Source organism: Suillus subalutaceus (assembly GCF_016647625.1).
Source record: "Suillus subalutaceus strain FC151 chromosome Unknown DFJ58scaffold_82, whole genome shotgun sequence".
NCBI lineage: Eukaryota > Fungi > Basidiomycota > Agaricomycetes > Boletales > Suillaceae > Suillus > Suillus subalutaceus.
The window spans coordinates 161,181-188,635 of NW_024540331.1; the positions used below are offsets into that span (position 1 = coordinate 161,181).

The 27,455-nt window shown below is 47.6% G+C and overlaps 10 protein-coding genes across 10 annotated transcripts; all 10 read left to right on the plus strand.

Annotated features, from left to right (window-relative positions):
- The first annotated feature begins 154 nt into the window (after window positions 1-154).
- On the plus strand, window positions 155-1,898 carry DFJ58DRAFT_797143 (uncharacterized protein). Its single transcript, XM_041390620.1, has 5 exons — window positions 155-259; window positions 326-464; window positions 517-610; window positions 670-1,615; window positions 1,664-1,898. The coding sequence occupies exons 1-5, from the start codon at window positions 237-239 to the stop codon at window positions 1,800-1,802; spliced, it is 1,341 nt and encodes a 446-aa protein (XP_041241951.1). The 5' UTR covers window positions 155-236; the 3' UTR covers window positions 1,803-1,898.
- Window positions 1,899-2,129: 231 nt separating this feature from the next.
- DFJ58DRAFT_797146 (DUF757-domain-containing protein) lies at window positions 2,130-3,487 on the plus strand. The gene is made up of 8 exons (XM_041390621.1): window positions 2,130-2,380; window positions 2,450-2,460; window positions 2,528-2,558; window positions 2,619-2,671; window positions 2,720-2,860; window positions 2,915-3,003; window positions 3,057-3,085; window positions 3,161-3,487. The coding sequence occupies exons 1-8, from the start codon at window positions 2,333-2,335 to the stop codon at window positions 3,272-3,274; spliced, it is 516 nt and encodes a 171-aa protein (XP_041241952.1). The 5' UTR covers window positions 2,130-2,332; the 3' UTR covers window positions 3,275-3,487.
- A 695-nt stretch (window positions 3,488-4,182) lies between these two features.
- DFJ58DRAFT_797159 (timeless protein-domain-containing protein) lies at window positions 4,183-8,219 on the plus strand. Its single transcript, XM_041390622.1, has 11 exons — window positions 4,183-5,021; window positions 5,070-5,445; window positions 5,496-5,734; window positions 5,799-6,132; window positions 6,180-6,292; window positions 6,349-6,495; window positions 6,546-6,695; window positions 6,765-6,977; window positions 7,039-7,183; window positions 7,230-7,328; window positions 7,379-8,219. Exons 1-11 carry the CDS (start codon window positions 4,200-4,202, stop codon window positions 8,110-8,112), a joined length of 3,372 nt encoding a protein of 1,123 aa, XP_041241953.1. The 5' UTR covers window positions 4,183-4,199; the 3' UTR covers window positions 8,113-8,219.
- A 2,465-nt stretch (window positions 8,220-10,684) lies between these two features.
- DFJ58DRAFT_797167 (uncharacterized protein) lies at window positions 10,685-12,504 on the plus strand. The gene is made up of 6 exons (XM_041390623.1): window positions 10,685-10,802; window positions 10,853-11,180; window positions 11,245-11,473; window positions 11,584-11,798; window positions 11,894-12,028; window positions 12,080-12,504. The coding sequence occupies exons 2-6, from the start codon at window positions 11,058-11,060 to the stop codon at window positions 12,215-12,217; spliced, it is 840 nt and encodes a 279-aa protein (XP_041241954.1). The 5' UTR covers window positions 10,685-10,802; window positions 10,853-11,057; the 3' UTR covers window positions 12,218-12,504.
- Window positions 12,505-13,260: 756 nt separating this feature from the next.
- Window positions 13,261-15,220, plus strand: DFJ58DRAFT_891247 (uncharacterized protein; the record flags this gene model as incomplete). The annotated part of the gene is made up of 7 exons (XM_041394750.1): window positions 13,261-13,838; window positions 13,891-14,014; window positions 14,069-14,114; window positions 14,163-14,327; window positions 14,376-14,525; window positions 14,585-14,734; window positions 14,795-15,220. The coding sequence occupies exons 1-7, from the start codon at window positions 13,592-13,594 to the stop codon at window positions 15,218-15,220; spliced, it is 1,308 nt and encodes a 435-aa protein (XP_041241955.1). The 5' UTR covers window positions 13,261-13,591.
- A 621-nt stretch (window positions 15,221-15,841) lies between these two features.
- Window positions 15,842-17,131, plus strand: DFJ58DRAFT_843074 (uncharacterized protein; the record flags this gene model as incomplete). The annotated part of the gene is made up of 5 exons (XM_041392910.1): window positions 15,842-16,027; window positions 16,270-16,352; window positions 16,447-16,466; window positions 16,499-16,750; window positions 16,863-17,131. The coding sequence occupies 5 exons, from the start codon at window positions 15,842-15,844 to the stop codon at window positions 17,129-17,131; spliced, it is 810 nt and encodes a 269-aa protein (XP_041241956.1).
- A 2,198-nt stretch (window positions 17,132-19,329) lies between these two features.
- Window positions 19,330-20,491, plus strand: DFJ58DRAFT_663099 (thioredoxin-like protein; the record flags this gene model as incomplete). Its single annotated transcript, XM_041382334.1, has 6 exons — window positions 19,330-19,405; window positions 19,460-19,505; window positions 19,551-19,629; window positions 19,661-19,788; window positions 19,842-20,243; window positions 20,299-20,491. Coding segments are annotated over 6 exons (924 nt in total), but the record flags the coding sequence as incomplete, so codon positions are not given.
- Window positions 20,492-21,391: 900 nt separating this feature from the next.
- Window positions 21,392-22,687, plus strand: DFJ58DRAFT_797178 (uncharacterized protein). The gene is given in 4 exon segments (XM_041390624.1): window positions 21,392-21,765; window positions 21,785-21,898; window positions 21,997-22,100; window positions 22,160-22,687. 4 exon segments carry the CDS (start codon window positions 21,562-21,564, stop codon window positions 22,188-22,190), a joined length of 453 nt encoding a protein of 150 aa, XP_041241958.1. The 5' UTR covers window positions 21,392-21,561; the 3' UTR covers window positions 22,191-22,687.
- Window positions 22,688-24,903: 2,216 nt separating this feature from the next.
- Window positions 24,904-25,275, plus strand: DFJ58DRAFT_730045 (uncharacterized protein; the record flags this gene model as incomplete). Its single annotated transcript, XM_041385822.1, has 3 exons — window positions 24,904-24,986; window positions 25,044-25,109; window positions 25,155-25,275. The coding sequence occupies 3 exons, from the start codon at window positions 24,904-24,906 to the stop codon at window positions 25,273-25,275; spliced, it is 270 nt and encodes an 89-aa protein (XP_041241959.1).
- Window positions 25,276-25,910: 635 nt separating this feature from the next.
- DFJ58DRAFT_915140 (uncharacterized protein) lies at window positions 25,911-27,396 on the plus strand (the record flags this gene model as incomplete). Its single annotated transcript, XM_041395425.1, has 8 exons — window positions 25,911-25,994; window positions 26,077-26,192; window positions 26,232-26,257; window positions 26,430-26,705; window positions 26,779-26,846; window positions 27,028-27,056; window positions 27,110-27,192; window positions 27,216-27,396. The coding sequence occupies 8 exons, from the start codon at window positions 25,911-25,913 to the stop codon at window positions 27,377-27,379; spliced, it is 846 nt and encodes a 281-aa protein (XP_041241960.1). The 3' UTR covers window positions 27,380-27,396.
- Between the last annotated feature and the right edge of the window lie 59 nt (window positions 27,397-27,455).

Here is a 27,455-nt window from a genome sequence, read left to right on the forward strand (position 1 = left end):
GTCTCGGACGACGACGAGAGTCCTTTGGTCATGGTTGAACTTTTGGATAGTGAGTTGAACATCTGCACGCGTGAGAAATAAGTACCATAAGGGTGAGCATCAGTGCTGCAATTTAAAATAAATTTCAGCACAGAGTGTGGGTTGTTATAGAGAGGGATCGCTTTCAGACTTGCAACAATCGGTTTGGTGCAACTCTCAGAGAGAGTTAATTCCATGAACTGGACGATATCGCATACATGGACTCGAGACGCGCCGAGACGTACGCCTGCTGTTTTTTATCTGTTATTTTTTGATGTATTTGGCCGACTTATTACTCATTTGACAGGCTCGAGGCGCTGTCCGCCTACATACAGGCTCAGAAATCTCTGTTAAGTCGTGCAGAGGCAGACATAGACAAACTTAGGAAGCTCAGGGCAGATGCACTTAGCCAACCGAAGGCTTTCACCGAGAATATCGGTTCGAAGGTATGCAGTTCACCGCGTGGTTAATGGCACACCCTCCCTTATTATTTTACAGTTCGGTAGTCCTGGCTTGAGGCTGTCGGAAAATAATGAGTGTTCCGTATCTCCCCTTGCGAACGAGGTTCATTGGCAAGTCTTCTCCTCGGCTGGTAGGGATTATGTCTTTTCATTTACCTTCCTGCAATCTTAAATCCCGTCTTCGTCGCAGACCCCACCCCTTTACGAACTTTTGCGGTCCGAAAGCGTCTCGCACATACGGAATGGAGCGTGCCTCACACCACTCAGCACTCCCCTCTTTCCTCCCTCCAACAATTCGTCAAAGATGCACGGCGAATCATCATTGACCCCGTCTTGGGAAGCTTTGGCCCTGATAACGCAATCTATCTTACGTCTAATTCTAATCTTACCACATCTGCATTCCATGCTCTCGATCAGCCTACGTTATCCGAGGACGAAGCTGTGGAGGAAGAGAAAGAAATAAAATCACCACCTGTCCAAGAATCCTTCACAGCCACGCGTAGGCGTGAGCGTGCACATGCCAAAATACAAAAACTCAAAGAGAGAAAGATTACATATCATACTGCCGCTGAGAATGGAGAGGCGGCTGACGCAGTATTTGTCAGGAATGATGTAGATGACGAAAGTGGGGAGGTTGATATCAGCGAAAGCAGCCTTTGGCCATCAGGCAATAACAGTCCATCCATGGATGTGGATGATACAACTGTCCCATCCACCCCATCCACAATAGCGCCACCAGAGCTTGCTCAGCCTGTAGCATCATGGTCCAAGAGACGCACTTCGATCATTAACCAACGCCTTATCACACAGTCTGACAGCCTCAGTCGATCTTCCCGTTCGCGCAAACCATATGTCAAGCTCCAGCCTCAATCACTCGACAGTAACGTGGAGGCCAACGCCGAGTCCATGTCGATCACCATCCCCCCTCTTTCTATCCTCGGAAAACGCTCTCGTAATTCAGCTGACGTCAAGAATATTAACCACAAGTTTAAAGCCGAGCCGTCACCGCCCGCACCAGAACCCAAAGCAGATACAGACAAGCCTAGGCCCGAAACTTATAAGCAGGCATGGTCAGTATCCGAACAACACCTACTCGAACGGCTCCTCGAAGAGATTCCAGATGGTGAGCGCAATCGGTGAGTGTTCGTCTTCTCGTCTGTGCTTAAAGACTCAAGCTGTCATAGATGGGCAAAAATCTCGCAAGCCATGGGCGGTCGTCGGACACCACGCCAGGTTGCGAGTCGCGTTCAAAAGTATTTTGAGAAGTTGAAACGCTTTGGTGTAGGCGTTGAAAAGAAATCAAAAACAAGGCCTAGGAGTTAATCATTTTGTGTGAGATATACGGTTTGAAGGTTGTTGGGAGATGTCGCAACATTCTATTGAAAAATATATAATAAAGAAGGAAAGGCTACCGCCCTTCTACTGGGTCTGCCTAAGGAGACTAAGTGCTTTGAAAGAAACTGCACGTACCAGGTACACGCTTGCACGCCATCACACAGCGGGGGTTTCGACATTTTACCACTAGTGAAACCACGTTCGAAATGCAATCTAGAGTGTTCCAGGTTAGGTCTAGAATCCCCTAGCCAGGTCTAGATCTGCGTTTGATTGAAATTTTGCAAGAGGTAAAATGTCCAAACCTCCGACCAGTGTCATGATCTTATCATTATCTTCGAACCCTAACCCTAAGGTCGTATAGTCACTTCGGAGGTCACGGACTACCGGCCTTGATCGTTACTACTCACTGGAATTGGCACGTTTACTGCCCACGAGCCCATTCATGTTCCACAAGCAGTGATTTCTCACCAACTACTCCATAGCTCCTAGAAATAAACCTTTCAAGTCCCAAAAACATAATGTCGACTCAAAGCTTTGATCCCAACAATGCTCAGAATCTCATCGAGGTAGACCAGTCCTCTTCCAACGATCTTCCCGTACTCATCATTTGTTCTCCTTACTTCATGGGAGCGTAGATAGAGAAGCAGTAAGTGCCGAAAGACACTGGACGTCTAGTGCAGATTGATCTATGTCAAACTTGTCAATCTCCGCAGATTTGCAGTGAAAGCGGTCGAACATGCTCAGGTACGGGAATGTCGAGCTATTCAGATTTTCACTGCCGCTGACACCATTATGGTTGAGTAGACATACTGGAACCTGCTCGAGAAAGTTCCTCCGCGTGCACTCAAATTGACAAAGTGAGGCTTAACACTTCGGATCATATAGCGGCTCATTTGAGTGGACAGGCTTGACGACGAGATATACGAACATACCATGTCGGCGTTCCCTGAGTTCAACGAGGAAAATCATGTACATCTTGTCAAGCTTGACGAGGACTGGCTCAAGAGCGACATTGGAAAGAAGAAGTGGAGAGAGTTTTGTCAAGTGTGAGTGCTATTGGTATGCGTTAAGACTCAGCTAACAGCTCGACCCAACTACAGGTATGAAAAAAAAGTGAAAGATTACAATTTTGGGTCTCTCATCCGCATGGATGCAAGACAAGAGTACGGGGAAACAAACACCATCTTCGGTACTGCCAATAACCCTTGTTGATGTCCCTGATGCTAACCTCGTGACATCTAGTCACCCGAATACAGTTCTACGCTATCGAGGCGAGTTTAGAATTACCCCAATTACTCGTGACTTTGCGGCTTTTTTCACTAACGACGACTTTCGTTGTATCCTAGATTGCTCGGAACCGACTGGGACTAAATGACGGAGCACATGAAATTGCCAAGGCAGATGTCGAGAAGGAGAGGTTGAAGAAGGAGAAGGCAGCGAAGAAAAACGGCACATCATAGCATTATCTTCGCAAGGCTATATACTACTCCTCAGTGTCATGTAGCCTTTGTGAGTAACTCGGCTCCTAACGATGGGGACCCTCTTGACGAACCTAATTCACGATAGCTGTAGAATTCATTACATCTTTACGGGATTTTCCAGGCCTAGAGCGTTTGCTCGTTCATATACATCAGATGATGCATAATTCCTTCGTTCCTCGGTGGCATCGAAGTGCCTGACTTATCTACAGTCATCTGACGCGTTGCTCATGCCTCCGTCCACTCTACTCCCACGTCTGTCATGATACTGAGCAAGCGCTGCGGTAAGTACCTTGGAGCGCCCGGCAGCCACAATAATATGTTTTGATCGATTGTCCCCCCTCTTTGCCCATGTTTTAACCCTTTTCCGCTACTTCACAGTCGTGCCCTGCTGCAGCCCTCCTTCAGGTCCATGACAAATGTTTATGCTTTGCACTCCAAGAGTTCTGAAAGCTGACTCACGGCAGAGGAGTTACCTTACCCGTTACCTTACCCCCGCTGGCATGAGAAAGAGAAGCTTGTCCGACAGTATATGCGTCAAATGATGTCGTTGTGATACATCGTATTCCATCGCGCTGCTGATACAAGGCGGCTGTGGTCTACGTACGAGGAACGCATCGCTGCACTCAGTGACTGTCGTCAAGCTACTCCATCTTGTGTGAACGCAGACGGTAAGTGATCGGCATCAATAAGGTCCCCGACGCGAGAGGGGACCATGTGAATCGGAGAGGATAATACCGAGTACGACTGATGTACGTGCCTCGTAGAGCCGAGTCTGTGTCGTTCATTTAATTAGATTTGTGTAAACTCGAAACCTGTGACTTTTATCACGTGGTGTGACAGACCGTGCCGTTCATTCGCGTCGAGCGTAACTCATTCTGCTCGAGCCTCGCAGGACCACTCATCCATGGATGACGAGGTCGTTTCTATTCACTCATCCCATGAGTTCGGCATGGAAGAAGTCGACAGAAGAGCTATTCTCGAGCCTGTCGTCCAACGAGTCGTCGATGCACTTGGTGGTTACGAAGGTGGCGCCTACCGCATGGGCGATGAAGTTAGCGGTTGTCTCCGAGATCTGAAGAAGCTCTGGCGGAAGGACGACACAGATGATGAGCGTACGGTGGCGCGCATATTTTGGGAGACTCGGGTCCTCCCAAACGACCTCGTACCGATATTGTTGGCGACTGCAGGCAAGGGACTCGTGGAAGACAAGCGGGCTATCGCATGTGCAGACTTGATGACCGCCATGACCTGGCCAATTGATATGGCGGAAGAGCTACAGGAGCTGGATGAGGAGCTTGATAAAGGGACGGACTATACTCAGTTGATGTTCAGCCATCTCAATTACAAGGCTGCGCTTCTGACGCCAGGCGTCATGCAAGCCCTCTTCGGGATCGTTCTCCCGCCAATCTCAAAGCCCGCAAAGGAGAGGAAGGAGCGTGACGGACAGATAGTGAATCTGATTCTGCATCTCATCCGGAACTTGATATTTATCAAGGACCTCCCTGCAAATACGCACCTGAGCGCGGACCAGGCGGAGTACTCGAGTTTGCAGACTAGACTTGTGAAAGCGCTCTCGGAAACACATACACTGGATTTGCTCCTAACCATTGCTGCCAATACGTCCAACGATTCTCTTTTCAACGCATCAAATACTCTTGTACTCGAGATATTCTACCTGTTATTCCGCGGCGTAAAACCTCATCTACTGGCTATAGACCAGTCAAAAGTGGAGTCCCTTCTTATTTTTTTTTGTTGCATCCTAACGTCACTTCAGCAACCAGTGCAAAACCTTCATCGGCTGCTTGCTGCAGAGGACAAGAAAAAGAAAGACTTGGCAAAGAATGCATCTTCACGGCACTCCCGTTTTGGGACAACTATTTCCGTCCAGCTTAAGCCGAGCAAGAAACCAGTAGCTCCAGATGCAGACACTGAAGGTCCAAACGATCCAGCCTCTGGTTCCAGACCGCTCGTCCTTCATCGCCAAGCGGCTATCACGCGGGAGTCTGGGAGCGTTCTCGACTTTGCGAAGCGTTCTAAGGCTCGGAAAAGCAACAAAATTGACGAATTAGCCCGCGAGGACAATCTATCTGTAGAAGCCAAGATAGTCCTTCAGGGTTTTGGCCGCGAATTTGTGGAGTCATCGTTTAATCGTTTGTATAGTCATTTTTCATACTCCTAGTCCTCATCATTCTCTCGGCAGCGTTCCTCCGCTCTCTGCTCAAAGACATCAAATCCGAACGCCCGAAGATCAAAGAAAAGGATCATCTTCGGTTGCTCTACGTCACGAAGTGGTTCCTTGAATTTTTCCTTACATCCCGCTCCAACGAAAAAGCCGTCGAAGGACAGCGAAAATGGAACCTCGGGCTAGTCGCGGAAGTTACCGACCGCGGGTGGATCATTTGGGTCCTGAAGCGGATGAGACAAGCCATGGATGAAAAGGTATCGTAAAAGTCAAAGCTATCGCCTATTCAGGTCGCTGGCTCACATGAGCCATATTTTTTAGCCAAAAATGTGGAACGAGCTGCAAGCGGGAATAGAATGCCTTACTCAACTCCTTCTCCTGATCGACATCATGTCTTCGTCGGTAATCTCCGACCCTCAGCTCAATGAGGCTGCAGCTATCTTACAACAACAGCTGATTTATAATGGCGAAGTTCTTGATATCTCGCTCGAAAGCCTTCGATCTTACAAGGAAGGGACGCAATCACTAGCCTATTTAAATGCCAGCGTGCATCTCGCTTACGCCTTGCTACGGATGTTGGAACGGTGGGGGAAAGAGAATACCGGGGCAGTGTACGTCAGGAAAAAGAAGCCGGGTAAGAGGAAGAAGACCACAGGTGAGCCATGCATTCTCCACCTTTAGTGTCATTTTAAGTTATCGCAGGCCAGCGACTAGCTGGTGAAGATGGTGTGCCTGATTTCGAGAGCGAACCTGATGGAGATAGTGAGGAGGAGGTCGTCCACGAGACAATGTTCACCTTTGATGCCTTTGAAATGGTGCGCCACATGACCGAAGCGGAACATTGATTGACAGTCGGTTGATTGATGTGCAGAAATTTGCGAATTCGGAGATAACCAAGACCCTTCTGACATATCTCTCTCGCTACAGAGACTTCGATTCCCCTGAGTTCATGAAGAGGGCAGTGAACTTGATCCACCGGCAAGTCGTCAAAGCTAAGGCAGAAGGGCTGTATTTCAATGTACGTTGCAGTTATGTGTTATTTGTTTCTTGGCATACAACTTCTTGTAGGTTTCGACACTCAATCTTTTCAAAGTAATTCTGGATGATCAAAAGTCGTTGCCGAAAGATCAGTCGTCCAAGGACCTTGTGAAATTGGTCAATTTCATTTTACACAGGTTCTTCAAGGCGTTGGAAGGAGAGCCATTCCTCGCGGTGGAGGTGAGGTTTTCATATTTGTTATCTCACGTGCCAACGCTCACAATGCTTATCTATCTCAATCTGAATCAGGCATTCTTCCCCAAGAACCGCGGACACTGGAAACTGTACTCGAGCTGGGAACCGGAACAGAAAGGCCGCCATGAACGCGAGACAGTAGAAGATACCAGATTCCCTCCCGAGGTGCAAGTCAAGAAGGGATACTCTTGGAGCGAGCAAATCGGAATTGCAATAGCGGCCCTAGTGGACGATGGGAAGACAGAACTGGTAGAATGGGTCAAAGACGTTCGTAATCATATCAATCATCTTCACCGGATCACTCCCTGATCATTCCTCGATTGTAAAGATCCTGGTGCTAGTCATTCGTCAGCGCAATAACATCATCGAGGAGACGGATGATAAGCCCAAAGACGAAGACACTGACCTGGACGATGATGAACAGAAGAAGCTAACTCCCTCTGCAGAAGCAATCTCCAAATTTATTGATTACTGTAGGTGACTCTGGTCGATTTTCACTCTGCACTAACGCCTTGTCAGTGATACCATACATCAGCGATGAACATGCGGAAGCCGCAACGAAGAATTCGATATTGAAGCTCATGTTTCGCCTGTTAAAGTTCACTATTTATGATGATGGTTCGTTCTCTCGCGAAAGTTTGAGCAGTAACAAGCTGATCAGTTCATAGATGGCGACGAATTGCAGTGGACCGTTCCAGCAGCAATTCTTCCTTCTGATCTCCGGAGCAGCTTCAATGTCATTGATCAATTCCTCCAGCATCCCATCGATCTTGATGGCAAGAAGGCTTCACAGCTCTTGAGCAAGAAACCCCGTCGGCATCGAAGACGTCGATCACCCTCTAACTCTGATATCGAACTTGTTGACGATGACGAGCCCAAGCGCAAGAGACGGGAGAAGAAAAAGAAGGAGGAAACCCAATACAAGTCAGCACAGTTCATTGAGGACAGCGATGCGGAGTACGGTGATATGGAGGCCTTCCTCGAAAGGGAAAAGGCATTAAGAGATAAAGCTGTCATGGCAGCCGCGCAAAGTGGCAAGATCGGAACCATGCGAGCGACAGGAACTAAAAAACGGCGGAGAAAAGGTAAAGATGTTGAGGCTAGGAAGAAGGGTAAGGTAGGGAACCCCGAGAATCAACCGGCAGGAGAGTCTAGTGCCGATGAAAATGTCTCAGACGGTGAAGATGACATTTTCGGCACCATGCGGAGAAGTCGCTCTAGTACACCAGAATCTCAGCCCGCACCTAGGGCGCGCCCGAGACCCCGGCCGGTTCCAAAGCGTTCTGCAAAGCAAGCAATGTCAACGGATGCCGAGAGCCAAGACAATTCAGGGATGGACACAGCGGGCGTTCGACGTACCGGGACGGGGCGGTTGGTCCTTTCCGAGGATGATGAACTGTAACAATCCATCCGTCATGCTTGTCGTCATCCCGTTTAGATGTAATACTGATTTATCTTCATGTTTTGAAGTGTTGCACAAACGCTATTAAATGCGTCGTAAAAGCTCGAGAAGCGGTAATTTATTCACCAGTGTTTCTTTTTTCGTTTCCAGCGTCTTGTCCGCGGAAGCTATAGGGGCCATAAAGTCAGTGGCATCTAGCTGCGAGCTGTCATCGCAGTTACCTCCTGCCCGGTTCAATAGCAATTGCGAGCGACAGTATCGATATCAGCCAGCGTTGCAGATATGAGGACGACAAATGGTCGCACGTGGACAAAAGAAAATGGATGCGTTGCATTTCACAATCATATCAGAAACCGGACCCGACTTGCCAACTTTGTGGAATAGAGCGTTGCGGAGTCCACGCGAAGACAGGCACTTGGTGCTGCGATCAAACCGCTTCCAACGTGTCAACTTTTTTGCTATTGTCTAAGCCGGCGGTTGACCGCACCAGAGTAGAGCTCGTCGGTATCGATCCGTTTGTGATGCTTCACTTTTGCAAGACAGCGCAGTGATGGGTAAATATATCTAGTTGCGTTGACTCGGATGTCACTTGCTAAATGTAGTGGTACAAGGCAAAAGTACTTGCTCCTTTCCGAAGTGCTCTTTTACTATTGCAAAAGGAGTAGGTAGCGACCTATATCAATTGTCCCCGTTACAATTGGCGGCCGCATTATTATTAAAGTTGACAACCTTCCCGAAGAGCTCATACTTACATACGAGGCGCCGGCGCATATGATGACCGTTCATCTCAAAGTTGCCTTCGGGATTCGACTCGGAGATACATATTCTCTAGGCTGGGAGAAACATTGTCCCGAAGTCAAATAGTATTTACTTCTTTGACCTCTAGTGAGAAGTTCAGCCTGATACCTCTTCCCGTGCAAATCTTGGAAGTAAAACTTCATCATCTCGCTTAGATATGCCTTGAGCTTTCCATGAGGCTAGAGGATAGTCCCGAGATAGCTTAATTGCCGGTGATCGCGACATCCGAGAGCTCAGGATTGTGAAGATTAATGCTACCACAAACGGAGGTGTGGCAGCCAAATTGTCCGGTGTTACAGGATGTGAATATCATGATATCTTGGAAGTATACCATCCTGGGTATCGCAATATGCAATGATGTACATGGCGAAGGCCAGGCGGCCTCGATCAATTAGCGTGAGCTTTAGTGAGGGGCCAGAAATAAATCGACGAAGCTCGAATGAGGAAGGAGGATGGTCGGCCACAGGCCACCGAGGCGCGACCCCATATCGTATTGTGGAATGTTCCACGCCTTGCGCCTATCATATTTGGAACCGCATTAGATATTATGTATGGGGGTTGAATGGGCGAGCTGCTCGCCCTTCGGGTCTTAGATGCCTATATTGGATATTCCGAACCGCAGGGATGCAAAGCGCTCGAGCAGTGGTGCCAGTCGCAAAATGGGTCCGTGTGTACGATTGTTAGGGCTTCGCGGCGATTATTATTAGGTTGAACCTGAGATACCCAGCGGCTGGGTATATATTGGAGGGACCCTCGAACGCGACTATGAGGCGTTGGATGGGAGTATCATTACGTACAAATGCAGGACATTAATGCGGCAGACATACCTAGGTTGGCTAATAAATGAAGATCACCAGAGGCTTGGATCGGAGAGAAGTTTGGCGTGAAGAGACTTGCACAGCCTTCGCGTGGGAGGACTTTTGGACGGGGTTTGCCGATTGAATTGGTGGGGTTCAGGATATGGTTAGTACCAGATACTTTATTGCGATGGGTATATAGGCTCCGTCAATCACGGAGGTGTGATACTGGCAGACTGTCGCGTTTTTTGTTGTGAACGGCTTAGTTACCTTGTCAAAAAGAATAGAACTAGTACATGGACTAGAGGAGGACGGTCGGAACCGGATCTCACCGAAAGATACCTGTTCGGTTATGTTCCTTGGCTAAGAATTTTCGATTAATTGTGTACCGATATTTAGCCGAGGTGGCAGGTGATTGGCACCTCAGCATTTCCCATAGAGCGGAAGTTGATAACCGCTCAATTGTTTTGGCAGGTGGTACTTGGCCGATAACTGTCAAGTGTGCAATTTGAGTTTGACTTGTGGGGAAGAGAAATACTAGACATAATATTGCATGTATTGAGGAGAGCTTCGATTTTATGATAGACGGAGCAATACGGGGTCCCTGAATGTCGGGTTCAGGTGACATGTGCGAAGCAGATCCGTGGATATCCGAGGGTTGGGTTCGCCCTGCTTGTACAAAGATTTTTAGTTTTTTGCACGTACGCTATGATACTCGATGATCTCAGCGAACACTTCGCAATAACGAAAGATGTGGAGACGTGGCGGAGTATCGCGGAGTTCTGAGTTTAAAATTTGAGTAGATTGAAATGGGCATTTTTTGAACACGCGGAAGTAGATTATATTATATTTTTTGTTGATCGGGGATCAACACACGAACGCATCCCTAAGGCACAGCGGCATTAGCCTGATGGAACAACCGCAAATTGCCGCGACGGGGAAACTCTCTTGTGAAAAATTATTATCTTTCAACAGAAGGAAGGTAAGTTGCAGTACTAGGTTGGACTACCCCCCGGTGAAAGTGAAATAATTGATCAAAGGATTTCCGTGACTGTCTTTGCGTTGCCTTGCATTACATTCAAAGACTATGAGAAGGTTCGTTTAAGATTTGATTCAAGATTGCAAGGAATCAAGCTTGCCACCAGGGTCGCATTGAAGACATGTCGGCTGACTTTTCAAAGCGAATAATTCGGAATCCGAGGCACTGAATTCTTTTGGAATAGTTGCGATGCACCCTTGGGCGTCTGAGTGGAGTCCTTTCAACGTACGCCAACTATAATAACCGTCCAATCTTTTTTTTTACAACCCCGAACTATCCTTCCTCTCTCATAGTTTACGTTATAACGTTACATGTCCTCGATGGCGCACTCCGCTGCTGAATCTGTCTCGTCACAACCCGATCGTCCAGAGCGCAGCCGTAATGCTAAAGCTCAAGCTCGCCATCGTGCAAAGCGAAAGGCTTACATTGAGCAGGTCAGTACTCTCGCGCTTTACCACGCGAACATACCGCGTTTTCTAACTTTTTCCTTTTTTTCAGCTTGAGCAGACTGTCACCAAACTACAAACCGCTTTGGGCTTCACTCCAGACCAAGTGGCGGCTTTACCCCCACCCTTGGTCAAGATTCGTGAACTCGAGCAAGAAAACACCCGCTTGCAGAAAGAAAATGAAGAAATGAGACGTCTCTTGGAAGCTGACCATCGAGCTGGCCATTTATCCTCTGACTATCGTCGACACTCCATGTCCAACTTCCATGACAATCGTAACTGTGACCCGCGACTTCAAGAAACGGAAAATGGATGACCTCTACATGGTGCGTTGTTACTCTACCTCAACACACCATTAATAGTCTGACAACGCCTTTTACCTAGCCGCAAGACGCCCCTCATGGTGATCGTCCCCCTCCACTTACCATTCCGCAGCCAATTTCCCATCACCAGTATGGCAATATACCCTCCCACAATGGCACATCTGGTCATGGCGGTGTTTCAGGCAACTCCTCCTCGCTCTTTAATTTGCATGCTCCCGCTTTTCATCATATTCCTCATACCCCGTCCGGATCAAGTTCAACTTCAAGTCCTCCTTTTCGGCGAGTGCTTTTTCCTTGCGCGAGTGACGTAATGTCCTCCATTCTCTATGAGAACTCTCTGGATCCTAGTGACCATTTGTTTTCTGTTTCACCCACCAGCAGCCTTCCCAAATGCAACACTCATCGCATTCCCCGGTTAACAGTCGTCCAAGTTCATTATCGCATCACCCGCTTCCCAGCAGCTACCATTCCAATCATTACGGATCCGTCAAGGTTGAGGACGATCATTACAGCGTAAGTTGTACGGAATCAATCTCGCATCCGTCCGTTGACTTGTTTTTACAGTCATCAAACCATCATAATCATAATGGGCCCTCCAACCATTATCACACCACCCTCCCTCCATTTGCCCAAACCGTACCAGAAGCTGAAGTGGATAACTGGCATGCTTATTCGGCCGAGCGCGCCCAGGTTCATCGGTAGAACCGAAATGCGATTGTTCTCTTCTTCTCCATTGATCGGTTTAGATGATACCCCCCGCTCTATTGCTATCATTGTCTCGCTGCATTTCGACTAGCTCTCTTTGCCGCATCGCTATTTTTTTCTTTGTCATTCTAGAGTCTACGACAACCTACTACTTCTAATACTTAGCTTCGCCACTGTAAAAAGTTATAACGCATTCTAGTGGATATATGTGCATGAATTGTATAATACTTGATACTTATTGTAATCTAAGTAGGGGTGTTATGGGTATTATTGTTGGACTAGTACCTACGGTCCCTATCAATTTTGCATCGCTTCGATCAAACTGAGCGTTGATGCGGTTTTGGTAACCCCGTCAATTTGGTCTTCGCGGCTGTTTCAAATGATCTGCCAGATTCTTCGATGACTGTTACGTATATCCTTTCGTACACCTGTTCCAAAAGCTCAGCGAACTTCAAAGCTCTCGTTCGAGTTGGCAAGAGCTGACCACCCCGGGCGCTCCACAGCATCTCTTCACGTTGCCGTCCATAGCAATTTTTAAATATTCATATTATCCCAAGCGCCAAATACACACTAGAACAATCAAGGCGGTGAACATTCTGATGGAAACGGATACTCGCTCGGGCATAATTCGAGACCCCTTTACCTCTAAAAATCACTGCCCTCTTCATCTACGGACTCTGCGAACAGCTCGACTCGAGCTTCGGGCTTCCTTTGGACGTGCATCGGATTCGCTGGGTCCCATGATTGATGATTGATGAAGACATCAGGTTCTGGACTCGGACTAACGCCGATTCGAGGCCCTTCTCCGGTTAAAGCGACATACCCTTCGCCGGCCGCGCGTCGCTACTACCTGCAACTAGCAGTTTTAGCGGAGCTTTTCGACCCACGAAACGATTGGCTTACAGCTCCGTGTACTGATAGCTGATAGTCATACTCTGGGGTCGACGGTGACCATGGCATGCAGCACCCCATTTCTGAGGAGTCCTACGCCCACGCCAGTGTTAATTTTTAATCGTTGATACTGCGGTTGGCTATTGCCTTCGATGATCGGTTAATGATGATCCGAAGAATATATCACCGAGCCAACAAAACGTGTCAAAGCCATTCAAATCTGTCAGAACGTGTCTGCGCAGCTCGAGAATGAAACGGATGGTGCCTTCTCTTTATCTCCCTTTGACGCGTTTCAGACATATGGGCAATGAACCACTGTGTACAGGCATCATAATGCCATTTGTGAATGTTGTCAAAGCATCGAACCCGCCAGTACGACAATGAGCCACAGTGGTCTGTCCGCAGCGTTTTGTGGACGTTGGCCCGGGGCTGGTTTAAAAAGCTGGTCGGGGATGCAGGGAACGTTACCTATCTCACAAAATGACCGTCCCTAGCGCAACTACCGGTGAATGTGTGTACCATCCGCAAACACCCCGTCGGACCAAATACCACTGGCAGGGAACTTACCCGATCTCGAGGGAAGACAAGGTTAAGTTAGACCTGTGGATGAGCACTCACTACGAGGCCCTACCTGAGCCCTCTTCCAACGAGGCAAAGGAAATGGGGGTTGTTCCCTCGTTTCCTTACAAGGATGTACCGATCTACGGCGATACAGCTGATATCATGGGTGTGTCCCCCTTGCTGTGTTACAGGATGTGATTGACTGAAGTTGTGGCCAGCATTGTATCTTCGTGGCGTTTGGGGTTGCTTGCTCACCCCGAAGAATGTCAGTGACCTGATAGATACGGTTGGCATCCGTTATCATGTCTGGGTCGCCACTAAGAAAGTGCTCGAAAAATTTCCGTTAGTATTTGGTTACCTATATTTCTGGCACGTTCCTCAGCGATCATATAATAGACAAGGTCCAAGAACGTTATATGTGAGGCTCGTGCTTCGACAATTCGTGGGTTAGACTTCTACCCTGCGTGAAGGCTCACTGACAGTCTTACAGCTTTTTGAACTCGGTCTGGCCATGTTAGGTGCCGTCAAGGGCCCTGTGGTGATTTTCATAAATTCGCGGTTGCACGACTGCAAGGCTGCCATGGTGGACGAAGCCCGCGCCCTCGTTGACCTTTTTGACCGTGCTGATGTCCGACGATGGAGAGTTGTCATCACGGTAATGTGCTTCCAGCCATGTGTACAGCCTTCCTTTGACCGTCCTTAGCTGCCAGCGACAGAGGAGGGTATCCGTGCCGCACGCGAACTCACTAAGCAATACTCAATAGGTATACATCTCTCAATGGTGACCTCCCTTGCACATGCTTGCGCCTGTATCGAAGCTGGGGCGACTATGCTGAGTATGAATGTCGCTCCAGTAAGTACCTCGGCATCACATGCAATTAATCCACCGCTCAAAATTACTTCTTCTGTCAGATCATGACATGGTTCGAAAAGAAAGATGTAGGCGAAGTCGAACACCCAATTACTCCCGGCCACCCTGGCATCAAGACGATCCAATCATGCATCAATTACATCCGCCAAAACTCTTTGAACACTTCTTTGCTAGTAACTGACATCCGGGATGTAAGGAGCAATTCGCTCCCGCCGTTCGGAAATTGCTGACTTCCAGCCGATACCCTTCAGTGGGATGAATTGAACCAATTGGATGGCGTTGGAGCTGCCGCGCTGAACCAAAATTTGCTCAATCAGATTCCCATGTGTGGACTTACGACCTGGTCCCCAGAGATCATGGAAGACTACGAATTTTCGCCTGCATGTCGATGTGCCCGAGAAGCTAAATATCCTTCCAACTTCCTGAACCAGGCGAGAGGTATTGGAATGTCATTGTCCGCCGGAGATCGTAGCCTTTTGTCGTCTGTGGTTTACATCCGCCTTGGGCAAAACAAAGTTTTCATGGGGAAGATTGAAGACGTTATCAGAAAAGAAGTTGGCAGGCGCCTCTATGTGGACGCTTTCGATCCGCACGCCTACTCCATGGCCGTAAGGAGGAGGCGATTGGCAGCGAAGACACAAACAAGCCTAACAGGCGCCGCGACCCCTGCTCCATAAAAAATCAGGTTCCGAGACACCCGTCGACCCTGAGGGCTACGCAAAAGGAGGTTCCAAAGAGAATAGGGTCACTTATACTCTCATTCAGGCATGTCGCCTACTAGGAACATTATGATAAATTCGCCGTGTCTATTCTTTACTCCTGTTTCATGCCATGTATGCATTTAGCTGTATGCACGTTCCCCGGGCCCCAGTATCAAATCCAAGGAAGGCATATCAAGGGCAATCAGAATGATCCCTCACAAAGTTCAGCGATTGGCAGCGGCATCCGGCGCCACCAGCCCAAGGAGACACCGTTTGGGCGCCCAAATACCCAAATTAGTAGTAAAAGATTGATGCGGATGGGCCATGTGGCCCCATCACGACGCATGATTGGAAGCAAGAAGCCACGCATACATTCCACTATCTCCCTGTCCCGTGTTTCAGGCCGGAAATCAGCACAGCGCCGGGATTGAGCCAATGACTTTTTTCCCGCGCGCGAACCGCCCTTCGCGACATAGGACCTCATTTGAGCCCCTGAACGACATGAAACGCCGCGCAAACCTTAACGTTCACAAGTAGGTTATATCTTATCTCGCACTCAATACAAACCGAAGTAAATACGGGACTCGTGATAACCAAATGTGCACTAATTTGAGGCTTTGGCGTGTCAATAACACATGGAGGCGAAAACTTTGTTTTATGGATGCCTTTTTGGAGACTCGGAGCTGGGAAGACTTGCTGTTTCAGTGGTACCGGAGACCGTTCAGAGTGCATCCCAAATTCTCTGTAATCAAGAACATGGACCTCTGGGCTTTCCCGAGCAAGGTTCGTTCTTCAAGATCAATTCCACGTTTTCTAGCTTCGCTACTAGTAGCGGGGATTGTTGAAGTGCGGCAGTAAACTAGTATTCGGAAAAAAAGATCGGATGACGATGTAAGATCTGGACTGTAATTAGTATTCCGGGAGATCACGATCACGATGGCCACTGACGTGATAAATCATGACGATACAAAAGACAGAAGAGCGCTGAAACTGTTTGATGTGATTAGCGTCAATTCTACAGATAGGCTCAGATAGTTGCTACCGTTGAAAAAGAGCATGATGTCTGTGATAATCAAGGCAAACCAGTGTATGGCTGGAAGGGTGCCTTGTAAGGGAAAATGTTTTAATTTATTCTTTGAGCTTTCAACGCGCACATGAAGGCGTTGAAAGTAATTAAATCAGAAAACGACAACTCCGAGTAGCTCAGCAGAGCAACATACGTGTGAGTATAAAATATACACATCCACGTAATAGTGTCAAAGCTTGCAATAAAGCTTGAGAAGCAGCCGAACGCTACCGAACAAGATCAATATTTTACAAGCGATGAACAGACGAAATTCATTACCGACAGAACTCAACGAGGTTGCATTAAGGAATGTCAAGAAGCAGACCAAAGTGTTCAGAATGAGCGAAGGCCGAGGAACCCCAGCGCGGTCGACCCTGGCGAATATGCGAGGTGCCTTGCGTTCCACAGCGAGGCCGTAGAGCGTCCTGGAGCCGATAGAGGTCTGAGTTTAACAAACTGAGTACAAAAATTAACAACACGGCGTTGATGATATGGTTCAGGACTTTGATACCGACAATGGTTGTCGCTAATCAATGGGATGTTAGATTCCAGAGTCGCACAGCCCTTGGCACATTTCTCCTCGGATTTTCTGTTTCGCCTATGATCATGCCAATCAATTCTATATCGATGTACGAAAACAAAGCTGTGGTAAGGTTGCTCCAGAATCCAAGAAAGTGAGCGACGCGAGAGTCATGTACTTCACCAAGAAGAGATTTACGGAGGGGTCGGTAGGGTGCTCTCCACTATCTGAAGCCAATGCGATCGTGTTGGACATTACCACTGAGGTCGATAATGAGTCCCTTCAAGATGAGACCAACTAAAGGGACGTCTTTGATGCTGCAGAATCAGAATTTGAATTCGCCAAAGACGCGAATGCCCAACAAGTTGATGAGGAAGACTGATGTAAGACGCGTTAGCTGGGCTAGTACGACCCGATCGGACAGACGTCGTACTCAGCGCAACGTAAACCACTGAAACCAGGATCAGGTTATCTGCATAATTGAATTATCAAAAGATGCACCCACCCAAGCACACTTGAAGACCAATACTACACCACAGCGCTCACCGCTTCAACATTCTTCGTAGTCTGAATAAAGAACTCGAATACATAATTCCACCCAAGGGCAAAACCGAAAGCAGGATCGACATACCAAGTCGCATATCCTGCAAAACCCTGGAGATTACCACCGAGGTCAAGATGAGAGACCGACTAAAGCGACGACTTTGATGCTGCAGAACCAGAATTCGAATTCGCCAAAGACGCAAATGCCCAACAAGTTGATGAGGAAGACTGATGTAAGATGCGTTAGCTGAGCTAGTACAACCCGATCAGACAGACGTCGTACTCAGTGCAATGTAAATCACTGAAGCTAGGATTAGGTCATCTGCATAATCGAATTGTCATAAGATGCACCCACCCGCTCAAGCTTCAATCGGTACACTCACATAAGGTCCGATACCACGACATCCACCGCTTTAACATTCTTCGTAGTCTGAATAAAGGACTTGAACACATAATTCCACCCAAGGGTGAAGCCGAAGGCAGGGTCGACATATCGAGTCGCATATCCTGCTAAACCCTTCTTATGAGGGAGATATCGCACCCATTTTTCCTGCCGAAGTAACAGACTATGCCCATGAAGGAGTGCCCAAACCAGAGACCCAGTGGACTTCCTCTGACGAAAGCGGTACCTGAACAGATATAATGATACCTGTACTAGCGAACTCCCTGGCTAGGTAGAGTTTTAGTTCGGGTCCGAAGATACATCATAAAGGTTTGCAATGCTGTTATCATAGATGTCTGTTTCATTTTCAAACCGCGATGCCTCGGAAGGGTCCGCTAAAATGGAGCAAAAATCCTTACTAGCCTCAAAGCTATCGATCTTCTTCTCGGTATCATCACTATGTATCCATATTGTGGTTAATGTGAAAGGATTCAAATGAAGATAAGGTCGCGCACTTTTTTCCGACGTTTGAGCAGCACATAGTCACTATTAATGGAGTCGCATGTAATTGAACGCGCCAAGGTGTTCGCAGGGAAAGATCACGAAAGCGTTGCATGAATAAATTAACACGATTGAGGTAAGGTACCGCTGGTGGGTTAAATTTTTCAACATACCATAGGATGGTGCACTGTGTAGAACTAGGGGTTGTGACTATTCTCCTTTGAACGTCTAAGAAGCTCAGTCTCAACATTGCCTCGAGGTCGGTCATCATGCACAGACCTCGCATCGTCGTCTGAGACGAAAAGTAGCGCCCGTAGTGAGTGATATATCATTTGGCAAAAACCATGATGGGGACTTGCTAAGTGGTGATTCTAAAAAAGGCAATCGTAGTATTCGTGTGATGTGTTTGTTTGTATTTCTGTGCAAAGCCCCTTTGCTATCTGTTGTTATTTTTCTCATCCGTTTTTTTTGTCTGGCAAATCACATTTAACGATGACGAGCTCCCGTGCTGTTCACGGTATTCGACTTCGCTGACCCGGAGGCAATACCTCAACATGAGGGAACAATCCATCAATACGCAGAAGCGGTCTGTAAAACTGTTTTTTTTCCGCTTTGCCACCGTCTGAAAGAACCGCATTCGACATTTGTGTTGGTTGTTGATGATTAGCCTTTACCCCCTGTATCAAGACACACTCCTCCCCATTGCTAAGCTGTAGTTATTTCGCAATGCCTGCTCCGTTCGTACGCCACTCTGAAGTCGACGTTCTCATTATTGGTGCTGGCCCTGCTGGGCTCATGTGCGCGAATGCTCTGGCAAATGCGAGAGTGAATGTTCGGATTGTCGATCAAAAGTTAGTGGGTCGATCCCTTCCATTCCTACTTTAAACTCGACTTCCTGTTAGGGCTGTAAAGCTAACTACTGGTGAGGGTGATGGACTTTCACCCCGCACTATCGAAGTTTTGCAGGTGAAAACGCTTCCTTGCTGATTGACTAAGACTCGGTATTAACAAGCTGGACATAGAGCTATGGACTTGGAGAGCGCCTTCTAAGGGAGTCTTGCCAACTCCATCTACTAGCCTCAAAATTTTCCATCAAAAATCGAGTATTTATCACTGGCGATGCTTGCCACACACACTCTCCGAAAGCAGGTAAGCGTCTTAAATCTGGCCCCTTCCCCGGTCTGGTTACAATGCAACTTTCAGGACAAGGGATGAATGCAAGTATCAACGATAGCCACAATCTAGGTATGTCTTCGTTTCCTGTTATCACGATCAAGCTAAATCGTTTTCTCAGCTTGGAAATTGCCCTAGTTGTTCGCGGGTGGGCAGACATGCCCCTTTTGTCAACGGCAAGCTCTTCAAGTTGTGCAACTGTTGGACTACTTGCTCACGCCCCGCCGATAGTATGAATCGGAGCGCCGTAAATTCGCATTAGACCTGATCGCGTTTGATAAAATGTGGACCACCCTTTTCTGTGGCAAGCCTCTAACTGAGCAGAACAACGATGGGGTTTCACCCGAACATTTCTTGAAGTGAGATTATGCTACCAACAGTTTGCCCTCTTACTAATCTCGCGAGATTGCAGGACTTTCCAGACTGACTTCACCAGTGGCCTTGGGATACATTATCGCCCTTCAGTTGCAGTAACTGACAGAAACCAGGAGCTGGCTAGTGGTCTCATCCTCGGTAAACGTGTCCCTCCATACAAATTCATGCGTGCAGCAGACGCATGGCCATTCGAGCTCCAGGATCTTCTTCCTTCGGACTTCCTCTTCAAATTACTTGTTTTTACTGGTGAATTCAACGATCCGCTTCAACAAGCGAGGGTTGAGTCGATGGTCACGGACATGCAGAAACCCGAGAGCTTTCTGAACCGTTACGCGACGCATGGGAACTCACGATTTGACATCACCACAATCAGCAAAGGCCAGAAGGACACATTTAATTTCTTTCTGCTCCCTACGCTTCTTCGCTCTCATTGGTCAAAGTGAGTGCTTGCTCAATTGTGTGAAGTACGATAATATTGATCGAAATGCTCTTAGGGTGTTTATCGATGACACAGATCCCACTGGTAACTTCAGGGGAGAAGGTTACTCGTATTACGGAGTGGGACCTGAGGGCGCTCTGGTTGCTGTTCGTCCTGGTGGCTATGTTGGAGCCATCGTGCCACTGGATCACGTTGGGGGCCTTGATGCGTATTTCGCGTCTTTCATGAAGATTCCCGCTGAGGCTTAATGATAAATCTTTTCAAATGCTGCTTCGCTACTTCAAAGTACCATTAGTTCCTATGATCTGAAATTGAAATTCTTCTAGCTATTTCCACATCCTCAAACCAGACCTATTCACTCGTATACCCTATGGTACAACGCACTGGTCTTCATTCTTTTCTGGAGATGACTCAGCCAGGGCTCCAATCACACAGGGACCTTCAGCACTCCACACTAGGACCTTGTTCCAGTCATCCCCGGTATAGCACCAACTGAAACCGTATGTTGCCAAGCAGCCAAAAATGACTATGTTTGTCCATTCCACTCACTGTCTAATTATACTCAAAAACCTCGAAACTGCCGCGGTGGGAAGGGGCAAACAAAATATGTCAACATCGGAACAAGAAAGCACCTTGCAATGGTCATTTGTTAGGACAAACGAAGACCAAGGAGACGTGTCGGGCGAGCCCTATTAAAAAGAAAGCAGAAGACCTGGGAACGCTACAGAGACCAACAGCAGCCCACAAATGGAAGTGAGATTTTATGCCTGTACGGTACTGCCGGAAGGGCAGCGCTCAGCAAGAGACAGGATATGAGATGCTGTAATATGCATCTGAAGTATAATGGCCTAGGGTTATTGTCTCACCAACCCCTTATATCATGATGCGCAGCACATCTTGCAAACCGATTGGATTGTTGAGATTTCCTACAAACATTCTGTGCGGTAGGCAATACCGAACTGTACTTTGGAATGCGCTGGACTGTTTGGAGCGGCGTCGGTCTTTGCTTCAAGTTGGGGTCATCGATGTCTTCGAAGGGCCAATTTTCATTCACGTTTTTATGTCCGACGGCTTAATTATGTCGTCATTCTAGATTGCAGGAGATGACAGACTTATCAACGCAGTAATGTAACAGGTGAGTTTCAAGGAGTATATCCAACCGGTGAAATGTGTCCAACCTGCGAAACAAGGCACAATATGTCGCGTCGCCCACAGTCTTCTCCTGTTTAAAAACCCATGCACCTCGATTGCCAACTCCTCAGTCACCCAACCTTTATACACGCTCATCCAATTTTGAAAACTTTACTCCTCATCGACCATGATGCACTTTGCTGCCCTTGTCGTTCTTGCAGTCAGTGCATCGGCCGTCCCTGGTCTTGCTGCTACTCTTCTTCCTCAAAGCTCGTATGTCAATGTCTTTCTCAGACAGCCACCAAACAGGCCCACTGAATATATTCCTAGCCATTTACAGGCTAATCCCAAACGCGACCCTATGTGGGCACTAACGGCAAACCACTACTCTGTCAGTGCAGTGTGTTGAGACTAACGTGTTGACAGCATTATCGATTACTCGACCCCGTCACCTGTCCCATCAGTGCAGCATGTTGACAGCAAGACATCTCCGGGCGACGCCTTCATCGCTGTCTACCCCAAACGTGACGACATCTCCGTCATCCAGAACTTGAACCCATCGTCAGTCATTCCGATAGTGCAGCTTGTTATGTGTGATGAACACTAACGTCTTGACAGCAAGAGATCCCTGGGCAAGGCCGCAGACTCTGCCACTACCAAACGTGATACTGACGACTCCATCCAGCGGTCCCCTCCAGTCCGAGTTTGGCCTTACTTCGATGACGTGTCTGAGACTGTCTGAGACTTGCGGAAACTCAATATCCAGAACTCGTACCCACTGTCAGTTATCCTGCTAGTGCAGCATGTTATGTATGAATGCTAACGTCTTTGTATGATAGCGCGAAGGTGCTCAGCGGGGGAAGATTAGATGTGTCGGGGGAAGAGACTAGATCAATATTTGAAGAGATGGAAAGGGGATGATATTTATATGCATGAGGGTAGTGATAGGAATGTCTGGAATCGCGGTTAATGAGAAAGGAGGATAAACAAATCTTTGTGAGCTCAATCGATTCGCTAGAGGATTGAAGGAGAACAAACAAACAAAAAAGCGCAGCTCACGACGTTGAACGTCTCCTTCGGGGACCAACCCAAACACTTGGAGATGCGATTGACAGGAAGCGAGAAATGTAATTGCAAGAATGACGTGCGCCCATAATGCAAGAGTAGGACGATTACAAAGTGGGGGCGGAGCATGGGAGACGTTGCTGAGCACAGGAGTCCATGATAGTGTCAGAATTCGAAATGCGATCGTTACTAATGGAAGAATACATATAGACAGAGGTAGAATAATTTCAATCCTGCACCAATACTCCAGAAAGGAATGCTGCGAGGTCCGGGCCTTCATGATGCGTATTTCGCGTCTTCATGAAGACTCCCGCTGAGGCTTGTCGATAAATATTTTTTAATGCTGCTTCGCTACTTCAAACTTCAAAGTACCATTAGTTCCTAGGATCTATTGAAATTCTTCTAGGTATTTCCACATTCTCAAATCAGACCTATTCACTTGTACACCCTATGGTACAACACACTATTCTTCATTCTTTTCTGGAGATGAATTGCCGACACAGAGGCGATGGCAATTTACACCTTTGAAGGGAAGATCACGTCTTTAAAAGAGCAGAGCTTGCCTCAACAGTCGACGAAGAGAGTACGAAGAGTAACGCCAGCTGCTTCTACTGACTTAATAATAATAATAAAATCCGAGAAGTGAAGCGAGGGAGAGTCGAGGTGTAAAATTTGTATGCGATGCACAGGAAGATGACGTGGTTGTGTATTGAAACTGGAGATACTGGCGGGTATGCCATGGACCCATGGACTCTCGGAAAACAACGAAGTAAATGAGATTGAGTTACAGATGATAAAGGGGTAGGATAGCATCAAGGCTAGCTTGCACCATCAGAGTCGGTCGCCTGCAAATTGAGTGCATCAAGGTTTTCAGAGGGAGACTATAAAAAGTGTCGCATGAATCATATCACGATAAAGATAAGGTACCCAAGGCTTCAAAGCTTCAAGGGTTAAGGATTCTGGCTAGGGTCACGCCGCAGCAGAGACCGATGCTGACTGCTCTTCTTTAAACACCTATGAAACCACCCAGCCTCAATATCGCCTCGAAGTCGGTCATCGTGCCTCGCATCGTCGTCTGAGAAGGGAAGTACGGTAGCGCAGATGACCCATCCAGTGGCAAAACAAAAAAATTTCCATGATGGATGGGACTGGTCAAAAATGCAACCATCCAAGTTGTTCCCACGTATACTTGCTATCAGCGAAACCCCACCAGAAAATATTAATATTGTAAATAATCTCTCCTATTCGACAAATACAACGCGGGCCCTGTATGTTCAACAGCGACGGCACATTATGGCACAGTGGATGATCGAAGGTGCAGCAGAAAGCAGTGGGGATCCCTTGGAAGCGAAGTACGCACGTCGCAGCTCACATACTACTTAGTATTTTCAAATCGTGAAATAACGATCCTCATGACGCCTTTCATGTTAAGGGAACTTCAACTTTAACTTGGAGATGGCCAATGCTCAGCCGTTTTGAAAATCCGCACATCATTTCGTCCAGCTGAGTGCGTGAAGCCGAAATAACAGGGATCCAGAATAAGTACTCGAGCCAGGGCTCTAATCACACAGGGACCTTCGGCACTCCACACCAGGACCTTGTTCCAGTCATCCCTGGTATAGCACCAGCTGAAACCGTATGTTGCCAGGCAGCCAAAAATGACTATGTTTGTCCATTCCACTCACTGCCTAATTATACTCAAGGACCTCGAAACTGCCGCGGTGGGAAGAGGCAAACAAATTATGTTAACATCAGAACAAGAATGCAGGAAGGCACCTTGCAATGGTCATTTGTTAGGACAAACGAAGACCAAGGAGATGTGTCGGGCGAGCCCTATTAAAAAGAAAGTAGAAGACCTGAACGCTACAGAGACCAACAGCAGCCCTCAAATAGAAGTGAGATCTCATGCCTGCATGCCAGTAGTGTCGGAAGGGCAGCGCTCAGCAATTTGAAGAGACAGAAGATCTGAGATACTGTAATATGCGTAATGCCCTAGGGTCATCGTCTCACCAACCCCTTATATCATGACGCGCAGCACATCCTGCAAACCGATTTTATTGTTGAGATTTCCTACAAACATTCTGTGCGGTAGGCAATACCGAACTGTACTTTGGAATGTGCTGGACTGTTTGGAGCGGTGTCGGTCTTTGCTTCAAGTTTGGGTCACCGATATCTTCGAAGTGCCAATTTTCATTCACATCTTTTTGTCCGATGGCTTTATTATATCATCATTCTAGATTACAGGAGATGACAGACTTATCAACGCAGTAATGTAACAGGTGAGTTTCAAGGAGTATATCTAACCGTCGAAATGTGTGCAGCCTGCCGAACAAGGCACAATATGTCGCGTCGCCCACAGTCTTCTCCTGTTTAAAAACCCATGCACCTCAATTGCCAACTCCTCAGTCACCCAACGTCTATACATGCTCATCCGATTTTACAACTTTACTCCTCATCGACCATCATGCACTTTGCTGCCCTTGTCGCTCTTGCAGTCATTGCGTCGTCCGTCCCTAGTCTTGCTGCTAGTTCTCTTCCTCCAAGATCGTATGTCTATGTCTTTCTCAGACAGCCACCAAACAGGTCCACTGAATATATTCCTAGCCACTTACAGGCCAATCCCAAACGTGACCCTTATTGGGCAAAACCGTGGGCACAAACCACTGCTGTGTCAGTGTAGTGTGTTGAGTGCGATCAATACTAACGTGTTGACAGCATTATCGACGATTCGACCCCATCACCTGTCCCATCAGTGCAGCATGTTAACAGCAAGACATCTCTGGGCGAGGTCTTTGTCACTGTCTACGCGACGACATCTCTGTCATCCAGACCTTGAACCCATCGTCAGTCATTCCGACAGTGCAGCTTGTTATGTGTGATGAACACTAATGTCTTGACAGCAAGAGTTCCCTGGGCGAGGCCGCAGACTCTGCCACTACCAAACGTGACATAGCGCGAAGGTGCTAAGCGGGAGAAGATTAGATGTGTCGGGGGAAGAGAGTAGATCAATATTTGATGAGGAGATGGAAAGGGGATGATATTTGTATGCATGAGGGTAGTAATAGGAAATATCTGGAATCGCGGTAAATGAGACAGGAGGATAAACAAATCTTCGTGGGCTCAATCGATAAGCTAGAGGATTGAAGGAGAACAAACAAAGAAAAAAGCGCAGCTCACGACGTAACGTCTCCTTCGGAGACCAACCCAAACACTTGGAGATGCGATTGACAGGAAGCGAGAAATGTGATTGCAAGAATGACGTGCATCCATAATGCAAGAGTTGGACGATTACAAAGTGGCAGCGGAACATGGGAGACATTGTTGCTGAGCACAGGAGTCCATGATGGTGTCAGAGTTCGAGCTGCGATCGTTATTAATGGAAGAATACATAGACAGAGGTAAAATCTTCTCAATCCTGCGCCAATACTCCAGAAAGGAACGTGCGAGGTCCACCTGCCCTGCGAGGAGACTATGACCGGTGCACGTCCCGAAGTAAGAGGATATTGTCATCGCCCGCATGAGGAAGTCATCATCGTACTCCATCGAAGCATTGCCGTACGTTGCCCAGGATTTTAAAACGCCTTTGTCACATTTGGTGAGGATCTGTTTATGTCCTTTGACTAAACATACTAGTCAGATTTCGAGTGTCCCGTACCAATTGGTTGATACCTACACGTTATTAGCAGGGTCCCCCTCAACGGCCGCAGCAGAATATTCATTCGCTGCCAGTTTATGCGGCTTGATTGGATCCCTGTAAGTCCATAGGTGTTTCACTCCGCCCAGTCTGTCTAGCTTGCCACTTACTCGCTTGTTGGGAGGTCAGTGTCGATAGGTGATGAGGAGCTTCACATGTGTTAGGCTGTGATAGACACAGTAGAGGTATTAGAAGCAAGGTGAAAGAAATGGTGACACTTCAAGGAGAGCTCATCTTTTGTTCTCGACTACACCGTCTCGATTTACCTATCATGTTTCTTTGTGTATGGTGGACAGTAAGTCACGGTTCGACCTTCGATGGATTCGTTAATTGCATTTTCAAGATCAAATACACTGGATTATTCACTGCGTGGCGTTACAAAGCGCTGTCAGATCGTGCCCGCACCACCTGGCGGCTCGAACCATCAGCGTCCATTACAAGCGAACGATCAGTCCCAATCCATCTCGCAGTCGTTGTATGGTCCACTCAGCTACTAGTAGTAGAAGCTGAGGTTAGAGAGATCACCATTTCGGCAAAATTTGACAGCTCTTCACTCGGGTGTGCGAGGTTTGGTGAGCGGCCATTGCGTATTCAAGGCTAGAGATTTTGTCGAAGTCCGGCTTGATGGACCACCCGTTAAAACAGAGTACAGAGTCACGGTGCTCGTAGCCCAGAGACAGCGCGGCGCCGAGCAAGGCCTGAGGCCTGAGCAGGTGAGCCACGATATAGGATAAGGTGAAGCTACGACAGATATATTGGAAATTCTGCGTGCTGACTAAGCTATGGAAATGGCCGGGATATATACACTTGTAGTCGCTGTCAAAAGGAGCATGCAAATTTCCTGGCAGTACTTGGTTCGGGGTTTTGTCGATCACCTACGTGGTTGGGGTCTAGCAGGTCCAGCAAGACCACCACCGCATAGTGTGCGTTCCGAAAATAACAATATACCTGGGGAGCACTCTTCTTTTGAATTTAGATCTCCTAAGTCAGCTGCTGATCTCCCAACATCCGGTTTCGCGTTCCCCAATGATGAGACTCTGAATTTCTCTCAGTATCCATGTGACCCCTGACCCCAGCTCCAGGGATCGCCGTGTCACTTATTGTAGGCGGCCGGCCGTATGCAACAGCGGGTTGGAATTACATATTTCCAAGTGTTCTTCTGCCAGGAGAATTTCGGGCAAAGAGCAAGTTCAACAACCTGAAGTCTGCTGGCAATGTGTTGGCAATGCAAATGACATTTGTCTGAAGGAGTATTTCAGGTGGACAGGTTATGCACAGAACATTATTCAGGACATAAAAGCAAGCTGTCTTCCTACCGTTCC

What these genes read in the sequence shown, in the direction of transcription:
- DFJ58DRAFT_797143 (XM_041390620.1), top strand. Translation starts at nt 237, where the DNA reads ATGGACTCGAGACGCGCCGAGAC. An exon ending in GACTCGAGACGCGCCGAGAC is followed by an intron (nt 260 to 325) that starts GTACGCCTGCTG and finishes CTCATTTGACAG; the next exon opens with GCTCGAGGCGCTGTCCGCCT. An exon ending in CCGAGAATATCGGTTCGAAG is followed by an intron (nt 465 to 516) that starts GTATGCAGTTCA and finishes ATTATTTTACAG; the next exon opens with TTCGGTAGTCCTGGCTTGAG.
- DFJ58DRAFT_797146 (XM_041390621.1), top strand. Translation starts at nt 2,333, where the DNA reads ATGTCGACTCAAAGCTTTGATCCCAACAATGCTCAGAATCTCATCGAG. An exon ending in AAGCGGTCGAACATGCTCAG is followed by an intron (nt 2,559 to 2,618) that starts GTACGGGAATGT and finishes ATGGTTGAGTAG; the next exon opens with ACATACTGGAACCTGCTCGA. An exon ending in TGGAGAGAGTTTTGTCAAGT is followed by an intron (nt 2,861 to 2,914) that starts GTGAGTGCTATT and finishes ACCCAACTACAG; the next exon opens with GTATGAAAAAAAAGTGAAAG.
- DFJ58DRAFT_797159 (XM_041390622.1), top strand. Translation starts at nt 4,200, where the DNA reads ATGGATGACGAGGTCGTTTCTATTCACTCATCCCATGAGTTCGGCATG. An exon ending in CCTTTGATGCCTTTGAAATG is followed by an intron (nt 6,293 to 6,348) that starts GTGCGCCACATG and finishes ATTGATGTGCAG; the next exon opens with AAATTTGCGAATTCGGAGAT. An exon ending in CTCCAAATTTATTGATTACT is followed by an intron (nt 7,184 to 7,229) that starts GTAGGTGACTCT and finishes ACGCCTTGTCAG; the next exon opens with TGATACCATACATCAGCGAT.
- DFJ58DRAFT_797167 (XM_041390623.1), top strand. Translation starts at nt 11,058, where the DNA reads ATGTCCTCGATGGCGCACTCCGCTGCTGAATCTGTCTCGTCACAACCC. An exon ending in CTTCCATGACAATCGTAACT is followed by an intron (nt 11,474 to 11,583) that starts GTGACCCGCGAC and finishes CCTAGCCGCAAG; the next exon opens with ACGCCCCTCATGGTGATCGT. An exon ending in CAAGTCCTCCTTTTCGGCGA is followed by an intron (nt 11,799 to 11,893) that starts GTGCTTTTTCCT and finishes TTCACCCACCAG; the next exon opens with CAGCCTTCCCAAATGCAACA.
- DFJ58DRAFT_797178 (XM_041390624.1), top strand. Translation starts at nt 21,562, where the DNA reads ATGATGCACTTTGCTGCCCTTGTCGTTCTTGCAGTCAGTGCATCGGCC. An exon ending in CATCGCTGTCTACCCCAAAC is followed by an intron (nt 21,899 to 21,996) that starts GTGACGACATCT and finishes CTTGACAGCAAG; the next exon opens with AGATCCCTGGGCAAGGCCGC. An exon ending in TGGCCTTACTTCGATGACGT is followed by an intron (nt 22,101 to 22,159) that starts GTCTGAGACTGT and finishes ACCCACTGTCAG; the next exon opens with TTATCCTGCTAGTGCAGCAT.